General features: G+C 44.1%; 1 protein-coding gene across 1 annotated transcript in view; it reads right to left on the bottom strand.

Annotated features, from left to right (window-relative positions):
* The window catches only part of dnah2 (dynein, axonemal, heavy chain 2), a 244,930-nt gene that overhangs the window by 18,734 nt on the left and 201,129 nt on the right, over window positions 1-25,067 (bottom strand). Inside the window, 13 exon segments of the mRNA XM_052459726.1 lie at window positions 120-319; window positions 2,800-2,944; window positions 5,431-5,564; window positions 5,697-5,996; window positions 13,879-13,945; window positions 14,215-14,363; window positions 14,968-15,090; window positions 18,756-18,920; window positions 19,153-19,269; window positions 20,345-20,514; window positions 22,112-22,253; window positions 23,029-23,145; window positions 24,762-24,972. Coding sequence (XP_052315686.1) covers window positions 120-319; window positions 2,800-2,944; window positions 5,431-5,564; window positions 5,697-5,996; window positions 13,879-13,945; window positions 14,215-14,363; window positions 14,968-15,090; window positions 18,756-18,920; window positions 19,153-19,269; window positions 20,345-20,514; window positions 22,112-22,253; window positions 23,029-23,145; window positions 24,762-24,972 — 2,040 coding nt within the window.

Genomic DNA, 25,067 nt, shown 5'->3' with positions numbered 1-25,067 from the left:
TGAGGTTATATTATGTTGTACCTGTAGACAGCGTATGCGTGGTAGTCATTGAGGTTATATTATGTTGTACCTGTAGACAGCGTATGTGTGGTAGTCGTTGAGGTTATATTATGTTGTACCTGTAGACAGCGTATGTGTGATAGTCGTTGAGGTTGGCGATCCTCTCGTCCAGTTTGTGTGAGCGCTGACTCTTCTCTATGCTGAGGTTGAACAGGTCTATGTAGGCATCCAGACTGAACTGGTACATGGGGTCGATACGGCCCATATCGTTTAATACAAAGAACAGGATAGAGGCCCGCTGGGCACAAGGACGGTACGCCTAGAGGGGAGGACACGGATATATGGCTTTCATGAAAACAGACATTTATTTTGACATGGTCAGTAACACTTAACTTAACATGGTGATGATGTAGCGGTTATAAAGCTAATATACCTGACATAAAGATACATAATGTTCTGTTATGTCTACAGTCATTTATACAACTTTAAGGACCTTTATGCAATTTAAGACAATTTCTGCTCTGTCAGCACTCTTTCTGTCCTGCTCCCTGCTCCCTCCACCTCTCTATTCTCCCTTTCTCCCTCCTACCCTCCCTACCTCCCTCCCTCCACCTCTCTATTCTCCCTTTCTCCCTCCTACCCTCCCTACCTCCCTCCCTCCACCTCTCTATTCTCCCTTTCTCCCTCCTACCCTCTCTACCTCCCTCCCTCCACCTCTCTATTCTCCTTTTCTCCCTCCTACCCCCCCTACCTCCCTCCCTCCACCTCTCTATTCTCCCTACCTCCCTCCACCTCTCTATTCTCCCTCCTACCCTCCCTACCTCCCTCCCTCCACCTCTCTATTCTCCCTCTTACCATCCCTACCTCCCTCCCTCCACCTCTCTATTCTCCCTTTCTCCCTCCCTACCTCCACCTCTCTATTCTCCCTCCTACCCTCCCTACCTCCCTCCACCTCTCTATTCTCCCTCCCTCCCTACCTCTCTCCACCTCTCTATTCTCCCTTTCTCCCTCCCTCCACCTCTCTATTCTCCCTCCTACCCTCCCTACCTCCCTCCCTCCACCTCTCTATTCTCCCTCCTACCCTCCCTACCTCCCTCCACCTCTCTATTCTCCCTCCAACCCTCCCTACCTCCCTCCACCTCTCTATTCTCCCTCCTACCCTCCCTACCTCCCTCCCTCCACCTCTCTATTCTCCCTCCCTACCTCCCTACCTCCACCTCTCTATTCTCCCTTTCTCCCTCCTACCCTCCCTACCTCCACCTCTCTATTCTCCCTCCTACCCTCCCTCCCTCCACCTCTCTATTCTCCCTCCTACCCTCCCTACCTCCCTCCCTCCACCACTCTATTCTCCATTTCTCCCTCCTACCCTCCCTACCTCCCTCCCTCCACCTCTCTATTCTGCCTCCTACCCTCCCTACCTCCCTCCCTCCACCTCTCTATTCTCCCTCCTACCCTACCTCCCTCCCTCCACCTCTCTATTCTCCCTTTCTCCCTCCCTCTACCTCTCTATTCTCACTTTCTCCCTCCTACCCTCCCTACTCTCCCTCCCTCCACCTCTCTATTCTCCCTTTCTCCCTCCTACCCTCCCTACCTCCACCTCTCTATTCTCCCTTTCTTCCTCCTACCCTCCCCCCCTCCCTCCCTCCCTCCACCTCTCTATTCTCCCTCCTACCCTCCCTCCCGACCTCCAACTCTCTATTCTCCCTTTCTTCCTCCTACCCTCCCTACCTCCCTCCCTCCACCTCTCTATTCTGCCTCCTACCCTCCCTACCTCCCTCCCTCCACCTCTCTATTCTCCCTCCTACCCTACCTCCCTCCCTCCACCTCTCTATTCTCCCTTTCTCCCTCCCTCTACCTCTCTATTCTCACTTTCTCCCTCCTACCCTCCCTACCCTCCCTCCCTCCACCTCTCTATTCTCCCTTTCTCCCTCCTACCCTCCCTACCTCCACCTCTCTATTCTCCCTTTCTTCCTCCTACCCTCCCTCCCCCTCCCCTCTCTATCCCTCCCTCCCTCCACCTCTCTATTCTCCCTCCCTCCCCTCCCTCCCTCCCTCCAACTCTCTATTCTCCCTCCTACCCTCCCTACCTCCCTCCCTCCCTCCAACTCTCTATTCTCCCTCCTACCCTCCCTCCCTCCCTCCCTCCACCTCTCTATTCTCCCTCCCTACCTCCCTCCACCTCTCTATTCTGCCTCCTACCCTCCCTACCTCCCCTCCCTCCACCTCTCTATTCTCCCTCCTACCCTACCTCCCTCCCTCCACCTCTCTATTCTCCCTTTCTCCCTCCCTCTACCTCTCTATTCTCACTTTCTCCCTCCTACCCTCCCTCCCTCCCTCCCTCCACCTCTCCCCCCTCCCCCCTCCCTCCACCTCTATTCTCCCTTTCTCCCTCCTACCCTCCCTCCCTCCACCTCTCTATTCTCCCTTTCTTCCTCCTACCCTCCCTCCCTCCACCTCTCTATACTCCCTCCTACCCTCCCTCCCCCTCCCTCCACCTCTCTATTCTCCCTCCTACCCTCCCTACTTTCTCCCTCCTACCCTCCCTACCTCCCTCCACTTCTCTATTCTCCCTCCTACCCTCCGTACCTCCCTCCACCTCTCTATTCTCCCTTTCTCCCTCCTCCCCTCCCTCCCTCCACCTCTCCATTCTCCCTTTCTCCCTCCCGACTGACCCCCTCTTTCCCTCCTCACACCCATTCTCCCTCCTTACCCTCTCCCTCCCGCCTCACCCCCTCCTTCCCTCCTTCCTTCCTTCCCTCTCTCCCTCCCTCCCCCTACCCTCCCTCCCTCCCTCCTCACCTCTCTGGCCGTGTCGATCTTGATCTCAGTCAGTTCGCTGGTCTCCAGTTGTTCTGAGACCTCTGTGGCCGTCACTTTAGATGTCTGCAGGGTGTTCACCAGCTGAACATCATCCAGGAGAGAACCCGTTGCCTCGTTCAACAGCCTGCAATACATACACTTATTATTTTAAAAACCCTTTTTCTAGCACAGTGATGGTTACCAGCACTTTTCTGAAGAAGGCTTTAATTGGGAAGATCATTATACTGTATATGGTTGTTTCTTTTTTATTTAAATTCTGAATTAAATAACGGAAATAATAAAATGATTAGAACATGACTAAAATGTCATGTGGAAATTGTAGCTAGGACATTAACAGACAGTTGGGTCAGTCTAATAAAGTAGTGTAGTATTACTATTTACTATTAGTGTAGTATGTATAGTAGTGTAGTATGTAGTAGTATAGTGTGTATAGTAGTGTATTATGTATAGTAGTGTATTATGTATAGTAGTGTATTATGTATAGTAGTGTAGTATGTATAGTAGTGTAGTGTGTATAGTAGTGTATTATGTGTAGTATGTATAGTAGTGTAGTATGTATAGTAGTGTAGTATGTAGTAGTGTAGTGTGTATAGTAATGTAGTATGTCATAGCGTAGTATGTATAGTTGTGTAGTGGGTAGTATGTATAGTAGTGTAGTATGTAGTAGTGTAGTGCGTATAGTAGTGTATTATGTAGTAGTGTAGTATGTAGCAGTGTAGTATGTATAGTAGTGTATTATGTATAGTAGTGTTGTATGTATAGTAGTGTAGTGGGTAGTATGTATAGTAGTGTAGTATGTCGTAGTGTAATATGTATAGTTGTGTAGTGGGTAGTATGTATAGTAATGTTGTATGTAGTAGTGTAGTATGTATAGTAGTGTATTATGTAGTAGTATAGTATGTAGCAGTGTAGTATGTATAGTAGTGTAGTGTGTAGTGTGGAGTATGTATAGTAGTGTAGTGTGTATAGTAGTGTAGTGCGTATAGTAGTGTATTATGTAGTAGTGTATTATGTAGTAGTGTAGTATGTAGCAGTGTAGTATGTATAGTAGTGTAGTGTGTAGTATGTATAGTAGTGTAGTGTGTAGTATGTATAGTAGTGTAGTGCGTATAGTAGTATGTATAGTAATGTAGTATGTAGTAGTGTATTATGTAGTAGTGTAGTATGTAGCAGTGTAGTATGTATAGTAGTGTAGTGTGTAGTATGTATCGGTCCTTCTGTAGCTCAGTCGGTAGAGCATGGCGCTTGTAACGCCAGGGTAGTGGGTTCGATTCCCGGGACCACCCATACGTAGAATGTATGCACACATGACTGTATATATGTATATGGCATATATGTATAGTAGTGTAGTGTGTAGTATGTATAGTAGTGTAGTGTGTAGTATGTATAGTAGTGTAGTGCTTATAGTAGTATGTATAGTAGTGTAATATGTATAGTTGTGTAGTGGGTAGTATGTAGTAGTGTAGTATGTATAGTAGTGTATTATGTAGTAGTGTAGTATGTAGCAGTGTAGTATGTAGCAGTGTAGTATGTATAGTAATGTAGTATGTAGTAGTGTAGTATGTATCGTAGTGTAGTGTGTAGTATGTATCGTAGTGTAGTGTGTAGTATGTATAGTAATGTAGTATGTAGTAGTGTAGTATGTATAGTAGTGTAGTGTGTAGTATGTATAGTAGTGTAGTGCGTATAGTAGTATGTATAGTAATGTAGTATGTAGCAGTGTAGTATGTATAGTAATGTAGTGTGTAGTATGTATAGTAATGTAGTATGTAGTAGTGTAGTATGTATAGAAGTGGAGTGTGTAGTATGTATAGTAGGTTAGTATGTATAGTAGTGTAGTGTGTATAGTAGTGTAGTGTGTAGTGTGTAGTGTGTAGTGTGTAGTATGTATAGTAATGTAGTATGTAGTAGTGTAGAATGTATAGTAATGTAGTATGTAGTAGTGTATTATGTAGTAGTGTAGTGTGTATAGTAGTGTTGTATGTATAGTAGTGTAGTGGGTAGTATGTATAGTAGTGTAGTATGTCGTAGTGTAATATGTATAGTTGTGTAGTGGGTAGTATGTAGTAGTGTAGTATGTATAGTAGTGTATTATGTAGTAGTGTAGTGTGTATAGTAGTTTTGTATGTAGTGTAGTGTGTAGTATGTATAGTAGTGTAGTGTGTAGTATGTATAGTAGTGTAGTGCGTATAGTAGTGTGTATAGTAATGTAGTACGTAGTAGTGTATTATGTAGTAGCGTAGTGTGTGTATAGTAGTTTTGTATGTATAGTAGTGTAGTGTGCATAGTAGTGTAGTGCGTATAGTAGTGTGTATAGTAATGTAGTATGTAGTAGTGTATTATGTAGTAGTGTAGTGTGTATAGTAGTGTTGTATGTATAGTAGTGTAGTGGGTAGTATGTATAGTAGTGTAGTATGTAGTAGTGTAGTATGGGGTGGCAGTTGGCCTAGCGGTTAAGAGCGTTGGGCCGAAAGGTCGCTGGTACCAATCCACGAGCCGACTCTATGAAAAATCTGTTGATGTGCCCTTGAGCAAGGCACTCAACCCTAATTGCTCCTGTAAGTTGCTCTGGATAGGAGCGTCTGCTAAATGACTCAAATGTAAATGTACCTGAGGATCTCGTCCTCCAGCTCCTGTAGTTTCCTCTTGCCAGAGGCGATGTTGATGACTAGAGAGTCTTTCTGCTCCTCTAACTCTGGACGCTCCTTCCTCACCACGATCCCTAGGAGCTGAGCCTCCAGGCCCTGGCATATATACACAAGGTTCAAAATATATGCACACACACGCGATGAGGACATGTCGAAACACACTCATCTGCATACACAGATTACGCATACAAATGCAAAGATTACACACACACAAACACATGTGCCGACCTGCTCCTTGACAGCAAAATTGACGATGGTGGTCTTGGTGGAGATCTCGGGGGTGTAGTGAGGGTTGGACAGCTTGGTGGTGATGTAGAATCTGAACTCTGGGCTGTACTCCACCTCTTTATCACCTAACTTCATCAGGAGCCTTCCACCGACGTGTGTGAGAGACTTGTTGAGGATGGGGGCCAGCGAGGGATCCAGTTCCTCCTGGACGTTCTGCAGCAGAACTGGAGAACCAAACTGGACCGCATTCTCCAAGATACGCAGGAAGTCTGGCATCTGAAGGTCTATCACTTTCAGACCCTAAGCGAGAGAAAGAGAGACCAAGATAAATAAACAAACAAAACAAAAGCAAATGCTAGTGATGGAAAGAAAGCATGAAAGCAAAATGAGAGATGAGAAAGAGAGCGAAGACAGTCCAGTGAATGAGAGAAGAAAAAGCAAACAGTGAAAAACGACCCCACAGAAAAGCCTGGTCAGACAGAGGAGTAGACATTGTTTCACGCCTGCAGCGCTGAGCGATCAGTGCATTTTGAGGTTGGTTCGGTTTCACTTTTGGTTCGATTATTTAAAAAATAATCACTATTTCTACGTATCCCCTCTTGATCCTGCATTCTTCTTTCCCTTATGAAGCAGGCGTAAAAGAAACACAGACTGGACAAGCAATCACACAATGGATTATGGAGGTTGTAGTTAATTAATCACATTTCAGACGCTAAACTATGTAGAACATTGGCCTGTTGGAAACTACAACTTCCTACTACATCACACAGTTCGGGCATGTTCTGATTTATCTCTAGAGAAACTGCAGCTGCACCGTACGCATTGAGCTCACAGAATTAAAAAAAAACAAATTCAACTAATTGAACCCACTCGATCAATTAGTTGTTTAAAAACCCCAAAAAAATCTGTGACATTTTGATTAATGGCTCAGCACTACACGTCTGTTACCGTTGCTAAAGCCATTGCCCAATTGTCCCCAAATGTCAGCGTTTTGGATGTATTATAGGAGTGCATTTCAGTAGAGTGGTGCTGATGAGACTAGGCTAAAAGCAGCTGGAGAGAGGAGTGAAAGGTCAGAGGGAGAGAAAGAACAAAGGAGAGGAGGGAGGGAGGGTGGGTGGGTCCTGGACATACACAACTGTTCAAAAGTTTGGAGTCACTAAGAAATGTCCTTGTTTTGGAAAGAAAAGCATATATTTTGTCCGTTAAAATAACATCAAATTGATCAGAAATACAGTGTAGACATTGTTATTGTTGTAAATGACTATTGTAGCTGGAAACAGCTGCTTTTTTATGGAATATATACATAGGCGTACAGGGGCCCATTATCAGTGTTCCACTGGAACGTTGTGTTTATCATTTTAAAAGGCTAATGTATCAACTCGTCAATCTATTCTTGTTCTGAGAAATGAAGGCTATTCCATGCGAGAAATTGCCAAGAAACTGAAGATCTCGTACAAAGCTGTGTACTACTTCCTTCACAGAACAGCGCAAACTGGCTCTAACCAGAATAGAAAGAGGAGTGGGAGGCCCCAGTGCACAACTGATCAAGAAGACAAGTGTCTAGTTTGAGAAACAGACCCCTCACAAGTCCTCAACTGACAGCTTCATTAAATAGTACCTGCAAAACACCAGACTCTACGTTAGAAGCGAAGAGGCTGCTCCGGGATGCTGGCCTTCAACGTGAAATAATAGTTTATATGCGGAGCATCTACAGATGACGAGTTAGTTCAAACTGTATGTCTATGTAACAGTGTAGCTTCCGTCCCTCTCCTCGCCCCAACCTGGCTCAAACCAGGGACCCTCTGCACACATCAACAACAGTCACCCACGAAGCATCTTTACCCATCGGGCCACAAAAGCCGCGGGGGAAACAACTACTTTAAGGTCTCAGAGCGAGTGACGTCACCGATTGAAACGCCATTAGCGCGCACCCTGCTAACTAGCTAGCCATTTCACATCGGTTACATCTAGACACCCTAAAGTTTGTGTGTTAGTCAAGGAGTGCTTCGTTTGGGGAAGTCACTCAAGAAATGAATGGGAGGGGGTATGGTGTCTGAGTTTTATGTTCACATTTATTAATACAGGTGGCACGACAAGCTCCAGCACGGCAGGACGTTTTTCTTTTGGGCTTTCTATGACAGCAACAATTTGATCTAAAATAAGAAATGCCACATAGTGACTGAGCACAGAGTAGACCTAGTGGAATAAAGATAGTCAGCTGGAACTGTAATGACTTAGCTCGTTTCACGACATGACCTAAGGTTTTTTCTCATCTTAAATCACTTCTTCAGAGAACCTCATATTAAACGCTCCGCTCAGGCCAAGCGACGAGTCGGCTGAATCGGTCAGATATACCAGTCTAACTTTGATGCAAAAGCGAGAGGGGTAGCAAAGGAAAAACAAGTGTTATTGTTGGACGTGACTTTAACTGTACGTTAGATCCTCTTTTAGATAAACAACTATCAAGGTCACTTCAACAATCAAATGCCAGTGCCTGTCTAAATACATTGTTGAGAAACCTTAACATTTCTGATATTTGGAGGCTGACGCACCCAACATATAGGGATTATTCTTTATTTTCATCAGTTCAAAAATCCTATTCAAGAATTGACCATTTTTGTTAGACTCCAAACTAATTTCAGCAGCTGCGTCGGTTACCTATCACCCTATTCTAATTGCGGACCACTCTCCTCTGTCCATGGTGCTGAAACTCTACACTATGTCGACAGGTCGGCGAGCGTGGCGCTTAGACGCATACCTGTTGAAAGATTAGGCTTTTTGTCAGTATTTGAAGGAGCAGATTGACTTTTTCCTCGGAGCTAACGACACGGGGGATGTTGACGACTCCACCCTTTGGGAATCTCTAAAGGCTGTGATTACAGGGTACAGTATTTATTATACATCAGAAAGGAAGAAACGCGCCAATACTAGGCTGAGAGAAATTGAAAGAGAGTTAGGGGAACAGGAGAACGTTTTTAGGACGAATTTCTCGAATACAGCCCTTGAGAAGTTCACAAAGTTGAAATATGAATACAATACCATCCTTTCGAAACGGGTGGGCTCTTTACTTGCTAGAACGTAACAAAGTTATTTTGAACTGGGTGACAAACCACATAAATTATTAGCAAGACAGCTAAGGCATGTAGAGGCATCTAGAGCTATTCACAAATAAAAGACAAGAAGGGTAAAATAGTAACAGATCCGCAGGATATTAATAAATGCGTTGCGCAGTTTTACCCAGAGCTATACCAATCAAAATGCGATGCTACTGATCCACAAACTATGGAACGCTTTCTCGCTGAATGTGAACTTCCTAAACTAGACAGGGGGGCAGCTGCTGCACTCGATGCAGGGATAACTTTAGAGGAAATTAACACAGCGATAGCACAATTTCCAAATAGCAAGGCCCCTGGGCCCGATGGATATGTAATAGAATTCTATAAGAAGTACTGTGCCAGTCAAGCTCCACTTATGTTGCGAATGTTTCAACAATCCAAAGAAAATGCCAAACTCCCGCAAACACTGTGAGGCTACAATAGCACTGATCTTGAAAAAAAATACAAGAGATTCCATGGAGATGTCGTCTTATCGCCCCGTGTCGTTACTCCTCATAGAAAATAAGGTGTTGACAAAGATATTTGCAAACCGATTGAAAAAATATATTTCTGACATCATACATCCTGACCAGACAGGTTTTATCCCGGGCCGACATATATACTACAATTTAAGACGTAATGTATCATGATCATAAAGTTGAAAATAAAGTCTGGAGCATTTCGGGTTTGGAAAGGAATTTATTAATTGGATAATAATTATTTATGCACACCCAATGGCGTCCGTGGTAACCAATCAGGAAATGACGCAGTCATTCCACCTGTTCAAGGGCTGCCGACAGGGGTGCCCTATTTCGTCTGCTCTCTTCGCTGTAGCCATGGAACCCCTTGCTACTCGCATTCGGGGCATGTTCCAATATAGCTTCTGTTAAAATAAAAGACAGGCAGCACAAAATGTCCCTATATGCAGACGATGTTCTTTTGTTTTTATCCAAGCCTAAAACGTATATTCCCCCCTTACTTAACTTGATAAATACATTCGGCTCCTTCTCTGGCTACAATATAAACTGGCAAAAAAGCGAATTGATGCTGATATCACGGCCTGTGGATATGCAATTTCTGCAATCTAACCCGTTTAGAACAGTGATGGACAAGTTCACAAGCCTTAGCATTGTAGTGACAAGAGACCTTGATCAGCTATTGAAAGCGAATTGGGACATGAACATTTATCAACTTAAACAAAATCTCCTTGGTATAAACGCTATTAAAATGGTTGTCCTACCCAGGTTTCTTTACCTCTTCCAATGTCTACCCAATTTCATACCACAAAGCCATTTTAAGAAACTGGATTCAATAGTGATTCCATTTTTATGGGATAACAAGGCAGTCAGAATTTCAAAGAAGCATTTATGCAAGTACAAGATAGAGGGGGGCTTTGGCCTTCCTCACTTCAAACTGTATTATCGGGCTGCTAATCTGAACAATGTGTCTTTCTGGAGGGAAAGTTCACCTGTGATGAGACAGAAGGATATGTCTTCATGGCTTTTGATTGACCAGGCCTCCTGTCAACATTCCTCACTTCCTGCACTTGTTAATAGCCCATCATATGTGAAAAAAGCCACTTATGACTCTAATCCAGTCATTTGTCATACTCTTAGGATCTGGAAACAGATTAGATATTTTCTAAACATACCCACTGTATACATTGACAGCCCGATTTGCCTGAATCATGCTTTCCACCCCGCATTGGATGATGTGGTGTTTTCACAGTGGAGGGAGAAGGGGCTCACAACAATTGGGCATTTATACATAGATGGTCAGTTTGCTTCATTTCAACAGTTGCAGGGAAAGTTCAACATGCCAACAACACATTTTTTCAGATACCTCCAAATCAGGAATTTCTTAAGGACACAAATCCAACAGGCATTAAGCCAAATAATCCCACAATAGATCCTTGTCTAACCCCATTCAAAAGGGTCGGTCTCTAGACTGTATGATGTGCTACAGGCCCACATAGAGGTATCCAGAGTAACTATTAAAAGGGCTTGGGAACAAGAACATGGTTCAGAAATCTCAGATGAGGACTGGGTAGAGGCTCTCAGGAATATAAACCACAGTTCAGTGAATGCCAGACACAACCTTGTACAGTTTAAGGTGATACACAGGTTACATTACTCAAAAGTGAAACTGCATCAAATATTCCCGGACACCTGTGTGAGAGGTGCAAGCAGGTTGAGGGGACGTTGACCCACTTATTTCGGACATGTCCTAAGGTACATGCTTACTGGGCTCTCATTTGTGATGACTCATCTAAAGCCTTTGATAGAGTTATAGCCCCTGTCTCTCTTTGTACTCTATTAGCCAAAAGGATCATATTGCAATTTTGGAAATTGGAGACTGTACCTACCTTTGAAATGTGGTTACGGGATTTAGGGAATGTAATACATATGGAAGGATTCGATACAATACCTCCAATAGAAGTCCATTGCTTTACAAAATATTGCAGCCGATACTGGATAAATGGTCTAGTCCCGCTTCATAACTGGGTTGACGATCTGCTGCTACTCTGTGCTGTACTCCACTCAGTATCTATTTTTGTCTTAACTACACTGCTTGTAATGACTATATGCTGTCTTCATATACATGTACCACCTAATAGGATTTTGTTTTATTTTGTGTATGTGTGAGTTGAGTTTTGTTTTGTCCTCTAAATTGACCATCCCATTCAACAGTACAATGAATGTCAATGTTTGTAATGCTGTCTTTTTGAATACATTTTGTAATGGAAAAAATAAACATATTATAAAAAATGTAAAAAACTGTCTACACTAAAGTTCTGATCAATTTGATGTTATTTCAACGGACCAAAAATGTGCTTTTCTTTCAAAAACAAGGACATTTCTAAGTAATCCCAAACTTTTGAACGGTAGTGTACATAAGAAGTGAAATTGGCCAGAGAAGAGAGGAGAAGAAAGGAAAGGTAGTCCTGGCCAGACGTGGGTGAAAATTGGTGTCGTCTGTCTTGTCTGAGAGTGGCAGAAAAAAAGGCCTTGTGACCCACAGACTGGTCTAGACTGAGAAAAACAGAAGGGGTGCCTGAGTCACTCTCTCTTCCCCATCACTCACTCTTAGGTTAACTGCACACACCTGCCTATTCTCTCTCTGTTTCTTTCAAACACACACACACACACACAAAAGGTGCCTTTTGAAGAAATTGACTGTTTTTTACTGGCGTTACCTTACTGAACAAGAGGGCCAAACTGCCTCTTAAAATGCCAAAAGGAGCGAGGGAACACATACAACAAGTGTCTGAAGAAAGGAGGAGAGAAACCACAGAGATGGGGAGTAAAAAAATATGTTGTAAACTTCCTCGTTCACCTGGGTCACTGTGTGTGTGTGTGTGCTTGCGAGAGGGCGCGCGTGTCTCTGTGCTGAAAGGATCTTATTTAATGAAGGAAGCCTACTGGTCCTAACTAAAAGCATTCAACTGTCAAAACCTGTCTCAAATGTGTTTTGTTGATGGGATTACAGTGGAGAATCTGGCTCCATTTGGCTCCTTGAGGGGATATACTTTATTTAAACATAATTTAACTCGGCAAGTCAGTTAAGAACAAATTCTTATTTACAACAACGGACTACCAAAAGGCCTCCTGCGGGGACTGCAGGAAATAAAAATATAGGACAAAACGAGACAACACTGCATAAAGACAGACCTAAGACAACAACGTAGCAAGGCAGCAACACATGACAACATGACAAGACAGCATGGTAGCAACACAACATGACAACAACATGGTAGCAACACAACATGGCAGCAGCACAACATGGTAGCAGCACAAAACATGGTACAAACATTATTGGGCAAATACACCAGCACAAAGCGCAAGACAATAGAGACAACAATACGCAAACCACCCACAACTGTCAGTAAGAGTGTCCAAGATGGAGTCTTTGAATGAAGAGATTGAGATAAAACTGTCCTGTTTGAGTTTTGTTGCAGCTCGTTCCAGTCGCTAGCTGCAGCGAACTGAAAAGACAAGGGACCCAGGGATGTGTGTGCTTTGGGGACCTTTAACAGAATGTGACTGGCAGAAAGGGTGTTGTATGTGGAGGGACGAGGGCTGCAGTAGGGGTCTTGCGACAGGTATACAGAGATGACCAGTTTACAGAAGAGTATAGAGTGCAGTGATGTGTCCTATAAAGAGCATTGGTAGCAAATCTGATCTCTCTCTCTCTCTCTCTCTCTCTCTCTCTCTCTCTCTCTCTCTCTCTCTCTCTCTCTCTCTCTCTCTCTAGCAACCTTAAAGAAGAAAGGGTCTATTAGAAGGGGTGGGAGATGAGGACATTGCCCAGCACATCACTGCTCTAGAGGAATGGGCCAACAAAGGGTATATAACAAAGTATTGAGATAAACTTTTGTTATTGACCAAATACTTATTTTCCACCATCATTTGCAAATAAATTCATTAAAAATCCTACAATGTGATTTTATGGATTTTTTTCTTCTAATTTTGTCTGTCATAGTTGAAGTGTACCTACAGTCCTCTCACATCTTTTTAAGTGGGAGAACTTGCACAATTGGTGGCTGACTAAAAACTTTTTTGCCCCACTGCATATAATGTATTTTATACTACTGCATCTCGTCTATGCCGGTCGGTCGTTGCTCATCCATATATTTATATGTACATATTCTTAACCCATCCCTTTCCTTATTTGTGTGTATAAGGTAGTTGTTGTGGAATTGTTAGATGACTTGTTAGATATTACTGCACTGTCAAAACTAGAAGCACAAGCTTTTCGCTACACTCGCATCAACATCTGCTAACCTCGTGCACGTGACCAAGGACATTTGATTTGACATTGTACGTGTTATGCTTCATGTTTTCAGTGACCTTGTGACCTTCTAACACTGTAAGTATAGTAAAGGTCAAGGGTTAGGAGAGAAAGAGCTTTGACCAAGAAAGTGACATCTATTCATGTTAAATGTAATGCGTCGACAAACACACAATGCAGCGAGTACGAGGTCAATAACCATGGAAGTAGACAGTGGCAGAGAGAAATGTGAGAGCGAGGAGAGAGAAGGAATGGTAGAGAGACAGACATAATTTGCACAAAGCAGGTCTCACCCTCTTCATCTCCATATTTTTGATCCACTTCAGGGCTTGGCCTTGTGGGTCCACCATCAGCGGCCATCTTGGGAAAAACAAAGAGAAGCAATACGTTCACATCATCAACTTAGACAGTAGCCACGACACCCAAATTCTAGTACGTCTTCTTAGCCTCATCCGTGAGGTCTGTGAGACTGAGATAGGTGTAATCTTTGTTTGATTCAACTGAGCGGTTTTATCTCGTTTAGACTACTGAAGTAATATTATCAATATGAAACTAAGCACTAAGCAAAGACGGAGAGAACGGAATAACGATACTGGATGTGTGGTGTGTGTGTGTGTGGGTTGTCTGACCGGTTGCCGCGGGTGACGATGACGCCGTTTTCGGTGGAGAAGGCATCGGAGGGCAGACCCTGGATGTTCCAGTCCCTTACGGCCGTGGGCTTGGACAGGAACACAGCGAAACTAAAACCTGGAGAACACGGCACCTCCAACTCACGCACCTGATGGAGAAGAGAGAGAGAGAGAGAGAGAGAGAGAGAGAGAGAGAGAGAGAGAGAGACATATGAAGGTAACAGTGAATAATATATACACATAAGTACATTTCCACCTGAGAGAGAGAGAGAGAGAGAGAGAGAGAGAGAGAGAGAGAGAGAGAGAGAGAGAGAGAGAGAGAGAGAGAGACATGAAGGAAACAGAGAAAAATATATACACATAAGTACATTTCCACCTGAGAGAGAGAGAGAGAGAGAGAGAGAGAGAGAGAGAGAGAGAGAGAGAGAGACATGAAGGTAACAGTGAATAATATATACACATAAGTACATTTCCACCTGAGAGAGAGAGAGAGAGAGAGAGAGAGAGAGAGAGACATGAAGGTAACAGTGAATAATATATACACATAAGTACATTTCCACCTGAGAGAGAGAGAGAGAGAGAGAGAGAGAGAGAGAGAGAGAGAGAGAGAGAGAGAGAGAGAGAGAGAGAGAGAGAGAGAGAGAGAGAGACATGAAGGTAACAGTGAATAATATATACACATAAGTACATTTCCACCTACCGGTGTAGTGTGACAGAGTGGAGGGAAATCCAGACAGTGACCTTGCCACTCACCTGTTTCATCCAGATAGAGACCAGCTGGTCTCTGTAGTTGGAGAGGAAAGGCCCCATGTAGGAGAGGAAGGCTGCAGCCAGCAGACAGTCTCCTACCAGAAAACCCATGTTCGTCTCCAAACCCTGAGACACACACACACACACACACACACACACACACACACACACACACACACACACACACACACACACACACACACACACACACACACACACACACACACACACACACACACACACACACACACACACACACACACACACACACACATCTCCAGGTCACACTCGTGGACATGACCATCAAAACAAAGAAAGATGAAGGAGAAAAGCTACCGGACAACTATAATGATAAGAAATTATCATTCTAATCTTCTGACCAAATGACTCTGAAAGTTGACTCAGACACACTACTGGGTTTGTACTAGAGGTCGACCGATTAATCGGGCCGATTTAAAGGTTTCATAACAATCGGTAATCAGCATTTTTGGACACCGATTGTGGCCGATTAAATTGCACTCCACGAGGAGACTGCGTGTCAGGCTGACTACCTGTTACGCGAGTGCAACAAGAAGCCAAGGTAAGGTGCTAGCTAGCATTAAACTTACCTTATAAAAAACAATCTTAACATAATCACGAGTTATCTACACATGGTTGATGATATTACTAGTTTATCTCGCTAGTCCTGCGTTGCATATAATCGAAGCGGTGCCTGTTAATTTCTCATCGAATCACAGCCTACTTCAACTTCGCCAAACGGGTGATGATTTAACAAGCGCATTCGCAAAAAAAGCACTGTCGTTGCCCCAATGTGTACTTAACCATAAACACCAATGCCTTTCTTTAAAATCCATAGACAAGTATATATTTTTAAACCTGCATATTTAGTTAATATTACCTGCTAACATTAATTTATTTTAACTAGGGAATTTGTGTCACTTCTCTTGCGTGCAAGCAGAGTCAGAGTATATGCAGCAGTTTGGGCCGCCTGGCTCGTTGTGAACTGTATGAAGACCATTTCTTCCTAACAAAGACCGTAATTAATTTGCCAGAATTGTTCATAATCATGACATAATATTGAAGGTTGTGCAATGTAACAGCAAAATCTAGACTTAAGGGTGCCACCCGTTAGATAAACTACGTAACGGTTGTGTATTTCAATTAAAGAATAAATGTTTTGTTTTTTCAAAATTATAGTTTCCGGATTTGACCATATTAATGACCTAAGGCTCATATTTCTGTGTGTTATTAAGTTATAATTAAGTATATGATTTGATCTTTGATAGAGCAGTCTGACTGAGCGGTGGTAGGCAGCAGCAGGCTCGTAAGCATTCATTCAAACAGCACTTTCCTGCATTTGCCAGCAGCTCTTCGCTGTGCTTCAAGCATTGAGCTGTTTATGACTTCAAGCCTATGAACTCCCGAGATGAGGCTGGTGTAACCGAAGTGAAATGGCTAGCTAGCTAGCGGGGTGCGCGCTAATACCGTTTCAATCAGTGACGTCATTCGCTCTGAGACCTTGAAGTAGTTGCTCCCCTTGCTCTGCAAGGGCTGCGGCTTTTGTAGAGCGATGGGTAACGGTGCTTCAAGGGTGGCTGTTGTCGATGTGTCCCTGGTTTGAGCCCAGGTAGGGGCGAGGAGAGGGATGGAATCTATACTGTTACACTGGCAATACTATATATATACACTGCTCAAAAAAATAAAGGGAACACTTAAACAACACAATGTAACTCCAAGTAAATCACACTTCTGTGAAATCAAACCGTCCACTTAGGAAGCAACACTGATTGACAATAAATTTCACATGCTGTTGTGCAAATGGTATAGACAACAGGTGGAAATTCTAGGCAATTAGCAAGATACTCCCAATAAAGGAGTGGTTCTGAAGGTGGTGACCACAGACCACTTCTCAGTTCCTATGCTTCCTGGCTGATGTTTTGGTCACTTTTGAATGCTGGCGGTGCTTTCACTCTAGTGGTAGCATGAGACGGAGTCTACAACCCACACAAGTGGCTCAGGTAGTGCAGCTCATCCAGGATGGCACATCAATGCGAGCTGTGGCAAGAAGGTTTGCTGTGTCTGTCAGCGTAGTGCCCAGAGCATGGAGGCGCTACCAGGAGACAGGCCAGTACATCAGGAGACGTGGAGGAGGCCAGCAGCAGGACCGCTACCTCCGCCTTTGTGCAAGGAGGAGCAGGAGAAGCACTGCCATAGCCCTGCAAAATGACCTCCAGCAGGCCACAAATGTGCATGTGTCTGCTCAAACGGTCAGAAACAGACTCCATGAGGGTGGTATGAGGGCCCGACGTCCACAGGTGGGGGTTAAGCTTACAGCCCAACACCGTGCAGGACGTTTGGCATTTGCCAGAGAACACCAAGATTGGCAAATTCGCCACTGGTGCCCTGTGCTCTTCACAGATGAAAGCAGGTTCACACTGAGCACATGTGACAGACGTGACAGGGTCTGAAGACGCCGTGTAGAACGTTCTGCTGCCTGCAACATCCTCCAGCATGACCGGTTTGGCGGTGGGTCAGTCATGGTGTGGGGTGGCATTTCTTTGGGGGGCCGCACAGCCCTCCATGTGCTCGCCAGAGGTAGCCTGACTGCCATTAGGTACAGAGATGAGATCCTCAGACCCCTTGTGAGACCATATGCTGGTGCAGTTGGCCCTGGGTTCCTCCTAATGCAAGACAATGCTAGACCTCATGTGGCTGGAGTGTGTCAGCAGTTCCTGCAAGAGGAAGGCATTGATGCTATGGACTGGCCCGCCCGTTCCCCAGACCTAAATCCAATTGAGCACATCTGGGACATCATGTCTCGCTCCATCCACCAACTCCACGTTGCACCACAGACTGTCCAGGAGTTGGCGGATGCTTTAGTCCAGGTCTGGGAGGAGATCCCTCAGGAGACCATCCGCCACCTCATCAGGAGCATGCCCAGGCATTGTAGGGAGGTCATACAGGCACGTGGAGGCCACACACACAACTGAGCCTCATTTTGACTTGTTTTAAGGACATTACATCAAAGTTGGATCAGCCTGTAGTGTGGTTTTCCACTTTAATTTTGAGTGTGACTCCAAATCCAGACCTCCATGGGTTGATAAATTTGATTTCCATTGATACTTTGTGTGATTTTGTTGTCAGCACATTCAACTATGTAAAGAAAAAAGTATTTAATAAGAATATTTCATTCATTCAGATCTAGGATGTGTTATTTTAGTGTTCCCTTTATTTTTTTGAGCTTTGTATATATAAGAACATCCAATAGTCAAAGGTATATGAAATACAAATATAGAGAGAAATAGTCCTATAATTCCTATAATAACTACAACCTAAAACTTCTTACCTGGGAATATTGAAGACTCCTGTTAAAAGGAACCTCCAGCTTTCATATGTTCTCATGTTCTGAGCAAGGAACTTAAACGTTAGCCTTTTTACATGGCACATATTGCACTTTTACTTTCTTCTCCAACACTTTGTTTTTGCATTATTTAAACCAAATTGAACATTTCATTATTTATTTGAGGCTAATTTGAGGATTTTATTGATGTATTATATTAAGTTAAAATAAAAGAGTTCATTCAGTATTTTTGTCATTGTCATTATTATAAATAAATACAATTTTAAAATCGGCCGATTAATCGGTATCGCCCTTTTTTGGTCCTCCAATAATCGGTATCGGCGTTGAAAAATCATAATCGGTCACCTCTAGTGTGAACGCTGTGTGATGAGTTGCGTGTGCGATAGTGTGTTTTAGTTGGCTGTGTGAACTCAATAAGAGGGGGTCGTACCACCACAGTCTCCTCCCAGCGGATTCTCTCTCCAGCCAGTCCAGACACCAGTTTCCCGGCCCGGTCCAGTTTGATCTCCATGTCCTCTGACTTCCTCCTCAACTCCTCCTTCTGAGCCAGCTTCTCATCATACTGCCTCTTCAACAGGTCCAGCTTCTCCCCTACCTACACACACACAAAATACAGCACACAGATTCACACGCAACTAGATTCATTCTTACTATTCTCACTTCCAAAAAGCACCCGAGTACCAATGAGAAACACAAACACTCACAAAGACTCATTGACACTCCAGAAATGTATCAGTTATAGTGAGTATTTCCCAGGCAGGCAGGTTTCTTCTGCCTCCTCACCACCCCTGTACAGTAGCTCTCTGAGTTGGTGTGCGTGTGTGTACCTCAATGAGTTTCGCCTGGGCCTCTGCCAGGGAAGCCTGTTTCTCTGCCAGCTGGGACATGGCCCCGTTCAGCCTGGCTCTCTTAGGCTCCACCACCCTGAAGATACGACCATACACCTGAGTGAGTGAGAGAGAAAGAGAGAGAGTGAGAGAGTGAGAGACCCTGTTCACAAAAATGGTTTGCTCCCACAGACAGTGTGTCACGTGGCTTTGGCTTGGTATATAAAGCAGGCAGACAGGCATCGAGGCATTCAGTTTCATTGAACGTTAGAATGGGCAAAATAAGGGACCTAAGCGGCTTTGAGCGTGGTATGACTGTTATAATATAATATAATAATATATGCCACTTAGCTGACGCTTTTATCCAAAGCGACTTACAGTCATGTGTGCATACATTCTACGTATGGGTGGTCCCGGGAATCGAACCCACTACCCTGGCGTTACAAGCGCCATGCTCTACCAACTGAGCCACAGAAGGACCAGCACAGTTGGTGCCAGGCACGCCAGATCTCAGAAACGGACGGCCTCCTGGGCTTTTTACACACGACAGTGTCTAGGGTTTATCAAGAATGGTGTGACAAACAAAAAACATCCAGTTAGTGGCAGTCCTGTGGGGGCGAAAAACATCTCGTAGATGAGAGGTGGAAGGAGAATGGCAAGAGTCATGCAAGCTAACAGGCGGGCCACAAACAGACAAATAACGGCGCAGTACAACAGTGGTGTGCAGAACGGCGTCTCGGAACGCACAACTCGTCGCTCCTTGTCACAGATGGGATATTATAGCAGACGACCACACCGGGTTCCACTCCTATCAGCTAAAAACAAGAAGAAGCGGCTCCAGTGGGCACGCCATCACCAACACTGGACAACTGAGGAGCGGAAAACATTGCCTGATCTGACAAATCCTGGTTCCTGTTGCGTCATGCTGACGGCAGAGTCAGGATTTGGCGTAAGCAGCATGAGTCAATGACCCCATTCTACCTGGTGTCAACCGTACAGGCTGGTGAAGATGGTGTAACTGTGTGGGGAATGTTTTCCTGGCACATGTTAGGTCCCTTGATACTAATTGAGCAAAGTTTCCATTCCTCAGATAATTCAGGCTGTTCTGGAGGAAAAGAGGGGTCCGACCCGGTACTAGATGGGTGTACCGAATAAACTGGCCACTGTGTGTATATGTATGTATACTGCTTACCTCCATGGCTCTGACCCACATACAGAGAGACTTGGCGGCCAGGGAGACCCGTCCTATGATCTCTGGATGAAAGTCTGGCTGGGTGCAGTACTGGCCGATCTTCTTCAGTACGCGGTCTGAGATGTTGTCCTTGTCAAAGTGGACCAGCTGCTTGATGAAGTTGCCCTCGCCTGCATGCCAGACACCAAGGGCAACCAGTAAATAACTCTTGTCTTTCTCTCTCTCTCTCTCTCTCTCTCTCTCTCTCTCTCTCTCTCTCTCTCTCTCTCTACCTCTACCTCTACCTCTACCTCTGTCTCTCTGTCTCTCTCTCTCTCTCTCTCTCTCTCTCTCTCTCTCTCTCTCTCTCTCTCTCTCTACCTCTGTCTCTGTCTCTCTGTCTCTCTCTCTCTCTCTCTCTCTCTCTCTCTCTCTCTCTCTCTCTCTCTCTCTCTCTCTCTCAATTCAATTCAAAGGGCTTTATTGGCATGGGAAACATATTTCTCTCTCTCTGTCCCCCCCTCCTTCTCTGACCTTTCTGTATTTTCAATGCGAGGATTCAAAAGTTTCTTAATACAATATAGTATATCTGAGGTTTTGGTCTAGCTCTTCCTCTTTGTGCCCACTACTGTAGCTAGTTACTGTATAAGCCACTGGTGGTCAGTCCTGGTCCTGCACATTTTTATTTTTGCACACATGTTTCTAATCATCGAAGCCTGATGATGAGGTGATCATTTGAATCAGGTATGTAGTGCCAAGGAAAAAACTCAAATGTACACCCCTTTGAGTCCCCAGGACCAGGTGTGTGTACCACTGGTATACACTGTAAAGGGGTTGCCGTGAATTTGATATTCATTTACACACAGCTCAGTGGCAAGTAACATTCTGTCTTTTATATTGCAGTACACCCACTGTAATATGAATACGGTGTCAAAGCAAGTACCGTGTAATGACACACAGTACAGTACCATAAAATGTATTGTGTTATACTGTTATAGTGCTACCGTAATAGGAATCAATTCATTAATACATGGATGAATGACATAAATAATTACAAGGGATTGATTGGTCCAAGCAGTTTGGCTGCTTGGTAGTGTTTACACATTACTGCATTTTAATGAATATTTTGCATTTTAGGCCTATACCACTTGCACTTATAGAGGCCTTAACAAAGGCTTCCAAACTGGTAGCAAAAACAGGGAAAAACAGACCAAAAGGACATGGCAAAATGCTTAACCATTTAATGTTTCAGACTTGCTGTCACTCCAATCTGTCCCCTATAGATTTTAAATTGATGGGGCACTATAACCACAGAGGAGTAAAATTGGTACAGCATGCTCACTCACGAGTGCTGCAAATATAGCCTCTTACAAGACACGCCTCAAAATATGTTAATGAGACAGAAACATCAACGATGCATCCACTAGTGGTCAAACGGTTTTTGGTGCTCCAAAGATACGGTACAGTACTGTATTCTGTGGGGCTGCAATTACAATTACCATACGAAATACAGCAATTCTTTCCCCGCCGTAAACATGTTACCACAATGCACTAAAGTTTCAGAGTATTTTACTGTTGATACTAACCAAAATTAAGGTATAAATTACAGTTTTCCATTAAAATGTACTTTTTCTTACATTTCGCTCCAAATCTACTCCTCTCTAAAAATCCTCCCCCACTCCCACCCAGCTGTCTCTTGGCCCCTGCCCAGGTAGAATCGAAGAGGTAGGGAGACAGAAAGAGAGATAGATGGAAAGAGAGATAGATGGAGCAGTAGATAGCTCTCACCCAGCTGTCTCTTGGCCTCTGCCCAGGTGGGCTCATTGCCTCTGAGGATCATAACAGCCTGCATGACGGTCTCCACCAGGGTCGGGGGACGGCCGTACGACTTGATCTCTGTCATGTCCTTCTTATTCAGGGACTCCAACGCCTGGGGAAGGGAGGAGGAGAGGAGGGGAAACAAGGTGAGTGGAGGGGAGAAGAGAAGAGAGAGAGGAGGGGAGCGGAGAGGAGAGGGGGGAGAGAAGGGAAAGGAGAGGGTGGGAGGTAGGAGAGAGTCAGTAAATATGGTAACACAATCACAGAAGGTGACCATATATATTACTGTACCAACTCTGCTGATTGCCCTGTAAATAAAAAAAACAATAAATATGTGTGAAAAAAACAAGATTATACATACAACGTGTTAATGCATTTTCAAAACGCAGCGTTTTAAACCATTTCACTTGCGTTTTACACTGAAAGTCAACAGCGTTGTTTTGCTTCAATAGAGTGATCAGGGGACTGCAACTACAGTTTTCCTTCCCAGAAAATACATTAGCGCAACACATCAGAGGACAACATAAGTGCAACTCTATTTGGCTACCAGCCACAAGTAAATGAGCTTACAATGAAAAAGAGAGGCCTTTTAGAAACAAAACTATGCATCACCACCAGAGAAAGAATGTGAGCAGCCAGCTCAATGTTTTACTTGAAGTTAATCTAGCACGGGCCACACAGAGAATCACACAATTAGTCTGATGCCGAGCAGAAATTACAATAAAAAACATATTAGATCTGCGTTTCCAAAACGCAGCAAGATATTTGTTACGTGTTATCAAGCGTGAAAAATGCAGAATTCTGCATTAAGGCGACCCCTGCTGCTATTGAGACCCAGCCACACACAGAGACAGTATCACACATACAAACAGATACAAACAGCTTACCTTCATGGCCTCCTCCAGAGCAGGCACGGCTTCATCCAGGTCTCTCTGGGCGTTCTCAGCCATGGCCCTACACTTGATCTCTTCTGCTCCGATCTTCTCACTGTGGGCACTCACAGTCTACACACACGCGCGCGACCGCACACATGCACACACACCACCAGATGTACAGTTGAAGTCGAAAGTTTACATGCACCTTATTCAAATACATTTAAACTTTTCACAATTCCTGACATTTAATCCTGGTAAAAATTCCGTCTTAGGTCAGTTAGGATCACCACTTTATTTTAAGAATGTGAAATGTCAGAATAATAGAAGAGAGAATGATTTATTTCAGCTTTTATTTCTTTCATCACATTCCCAGTGGGTAAGAAGTTTACATACACTCAATTAGTATTTCGTAGCATTGTCTTTAAATTGTTTAACTTGGGTCAAACGTTTCGGGTCGCCTTCCACAAGCTTCCCACAATAAGTTGGGTTTATTTTGGCCCATTCCTCCTGACAGAGCTGGTGTAACTGAGTTAGGTTTGTTCGCACATGCTTTTTCAGTTCTGCCCACAAATGTTCTATAGGATTGAGGTCAGGGCTTTGTGATGGCCACTCTAATACCTTGACTTTGTTGTCCTTAAGCCATTTTGCTTGGAAGTATGCTTGAGGTCATTGTTCCTTTGGAAGACCCATTTGCTTCAATATATACACATAATTTTCCATCCTCATGATGCCTATCTATTTTGTGAAGTGCACCAGTCCCTCCTGCAGCAAAGCACCCCCACAACATGATGCTGCCACCCCCGTGCTACACGGTTGGGATGGTGTTCTTCGGCTTGCAAGCCTCCCCCTTATTCCTACAAACATAACGATGGTCATTATGGTCAAACAGTTCTATTTTTGTTTTATCAGACCAGAGGAAATTTCTCAAAAAAGTACGATCTTTGTCCATCTGCAGTTGCAAACCGTAGTCTGGCTTTTTTATGGCGGTTGTGGATCAGTGGCTTCTTCTTTGCTGAGCGGCCTTTCGGGTTATATCGATATAGGACTCGTTTTACTGTGGATATAGACACTTTTGTACCCGTTTCCTCCAGCATCTTCACAAGGTCCTTTGCTGTTGTTCTGGGATTGATTTGCACTTTTCGCACCAGTGTACATTCATCTCTAGGAGACAGAACACATCTACTTCCTGAGCGGTACGATGGCTGTGTGGTCCTATGGTGTTTATACTTGCGTGCTACTGTTTGTACAGATGAAAGTGGTACCTTCAGGCTTTTGGAAATTGCTTCCAAGGATGAACCAGACTTGTGGAGGTCTACAATTTATTTTCTGAGGTCTTGGCTGATTTCTTTTGATTTTCCCATGATGTCAAGCAAAGAGGTACTGAGTTTGAAGGTAGGTCTTGAAATACACCCACAGGTACACCTTCAATTGATTCAAATGATGTCAATTAGCCTATCAGAAGCTTTTAAAGCCATGACATAATTTTCTGGAATTTTCCAAGCTGTTTAAGGGCACAGTCAACTTAGTGTATGTAAACTTCTGACCCACTGGAATTGTGATACAGTGAAACAATCTGTCTGTAAACAGTTGTTGGAAAAATGACTTGTGTCATGCACAAAGTAGATGTCCTAACCAACTTGCCAAAACTAAAGATGGTTAACAAGAAATGTATGGAGTGGTTGAAAAACTGATTTTAATGACACCAACCTAAGTGTATGTAAACTTCCGACTTCAACTGTACGTACCTTCTGCTGTTCATCGGCCTCTCTCTTCTGCTGGACGATGATGACCAGGTACTCCTCACACTGCTTCTGGAAGTCAGCCACCTTCTTCTTGGCCTCTTCCAGCTCCACAGACATGGCCTCCACCTTGCTGCGCGTGTCGTCTATCTTAAACAGGCCGTTCCTCAGCTTGGAAACCTGCTCCCCCAGCTCACTGCGCTTCTCAGCCAGCAGCCTGAAGATACACAGGGAGAGGGAGAGTTAGAATGAGTGAAGGAAAGATCAAGTGAGAAAGAAATAAAGAAAGGGAGAGAGTGAGGCAAGAATAAA

Source organism: Oncorhynchus keta, chromosome 13 (genome assembly GCF_023373465.1).
Source record: "Oncorhynchus keta strain PuntledgeMale-10-30-2019 chromosome 13, Oket_V2, whole genome shotgun sequence".
In the NCBI taxonomy this organism is placed as follows: Eukaryota; Metazoa; Chordata; class Actinopteri; order Salmoniformes; family Salmonidae; genus Oncorhynchus; species Oncorhynchus keta.
Note: the sequence above shows the minus strand (reverse complement) of the source record. Positions and strands in the feature narration are given on the sequence as shown.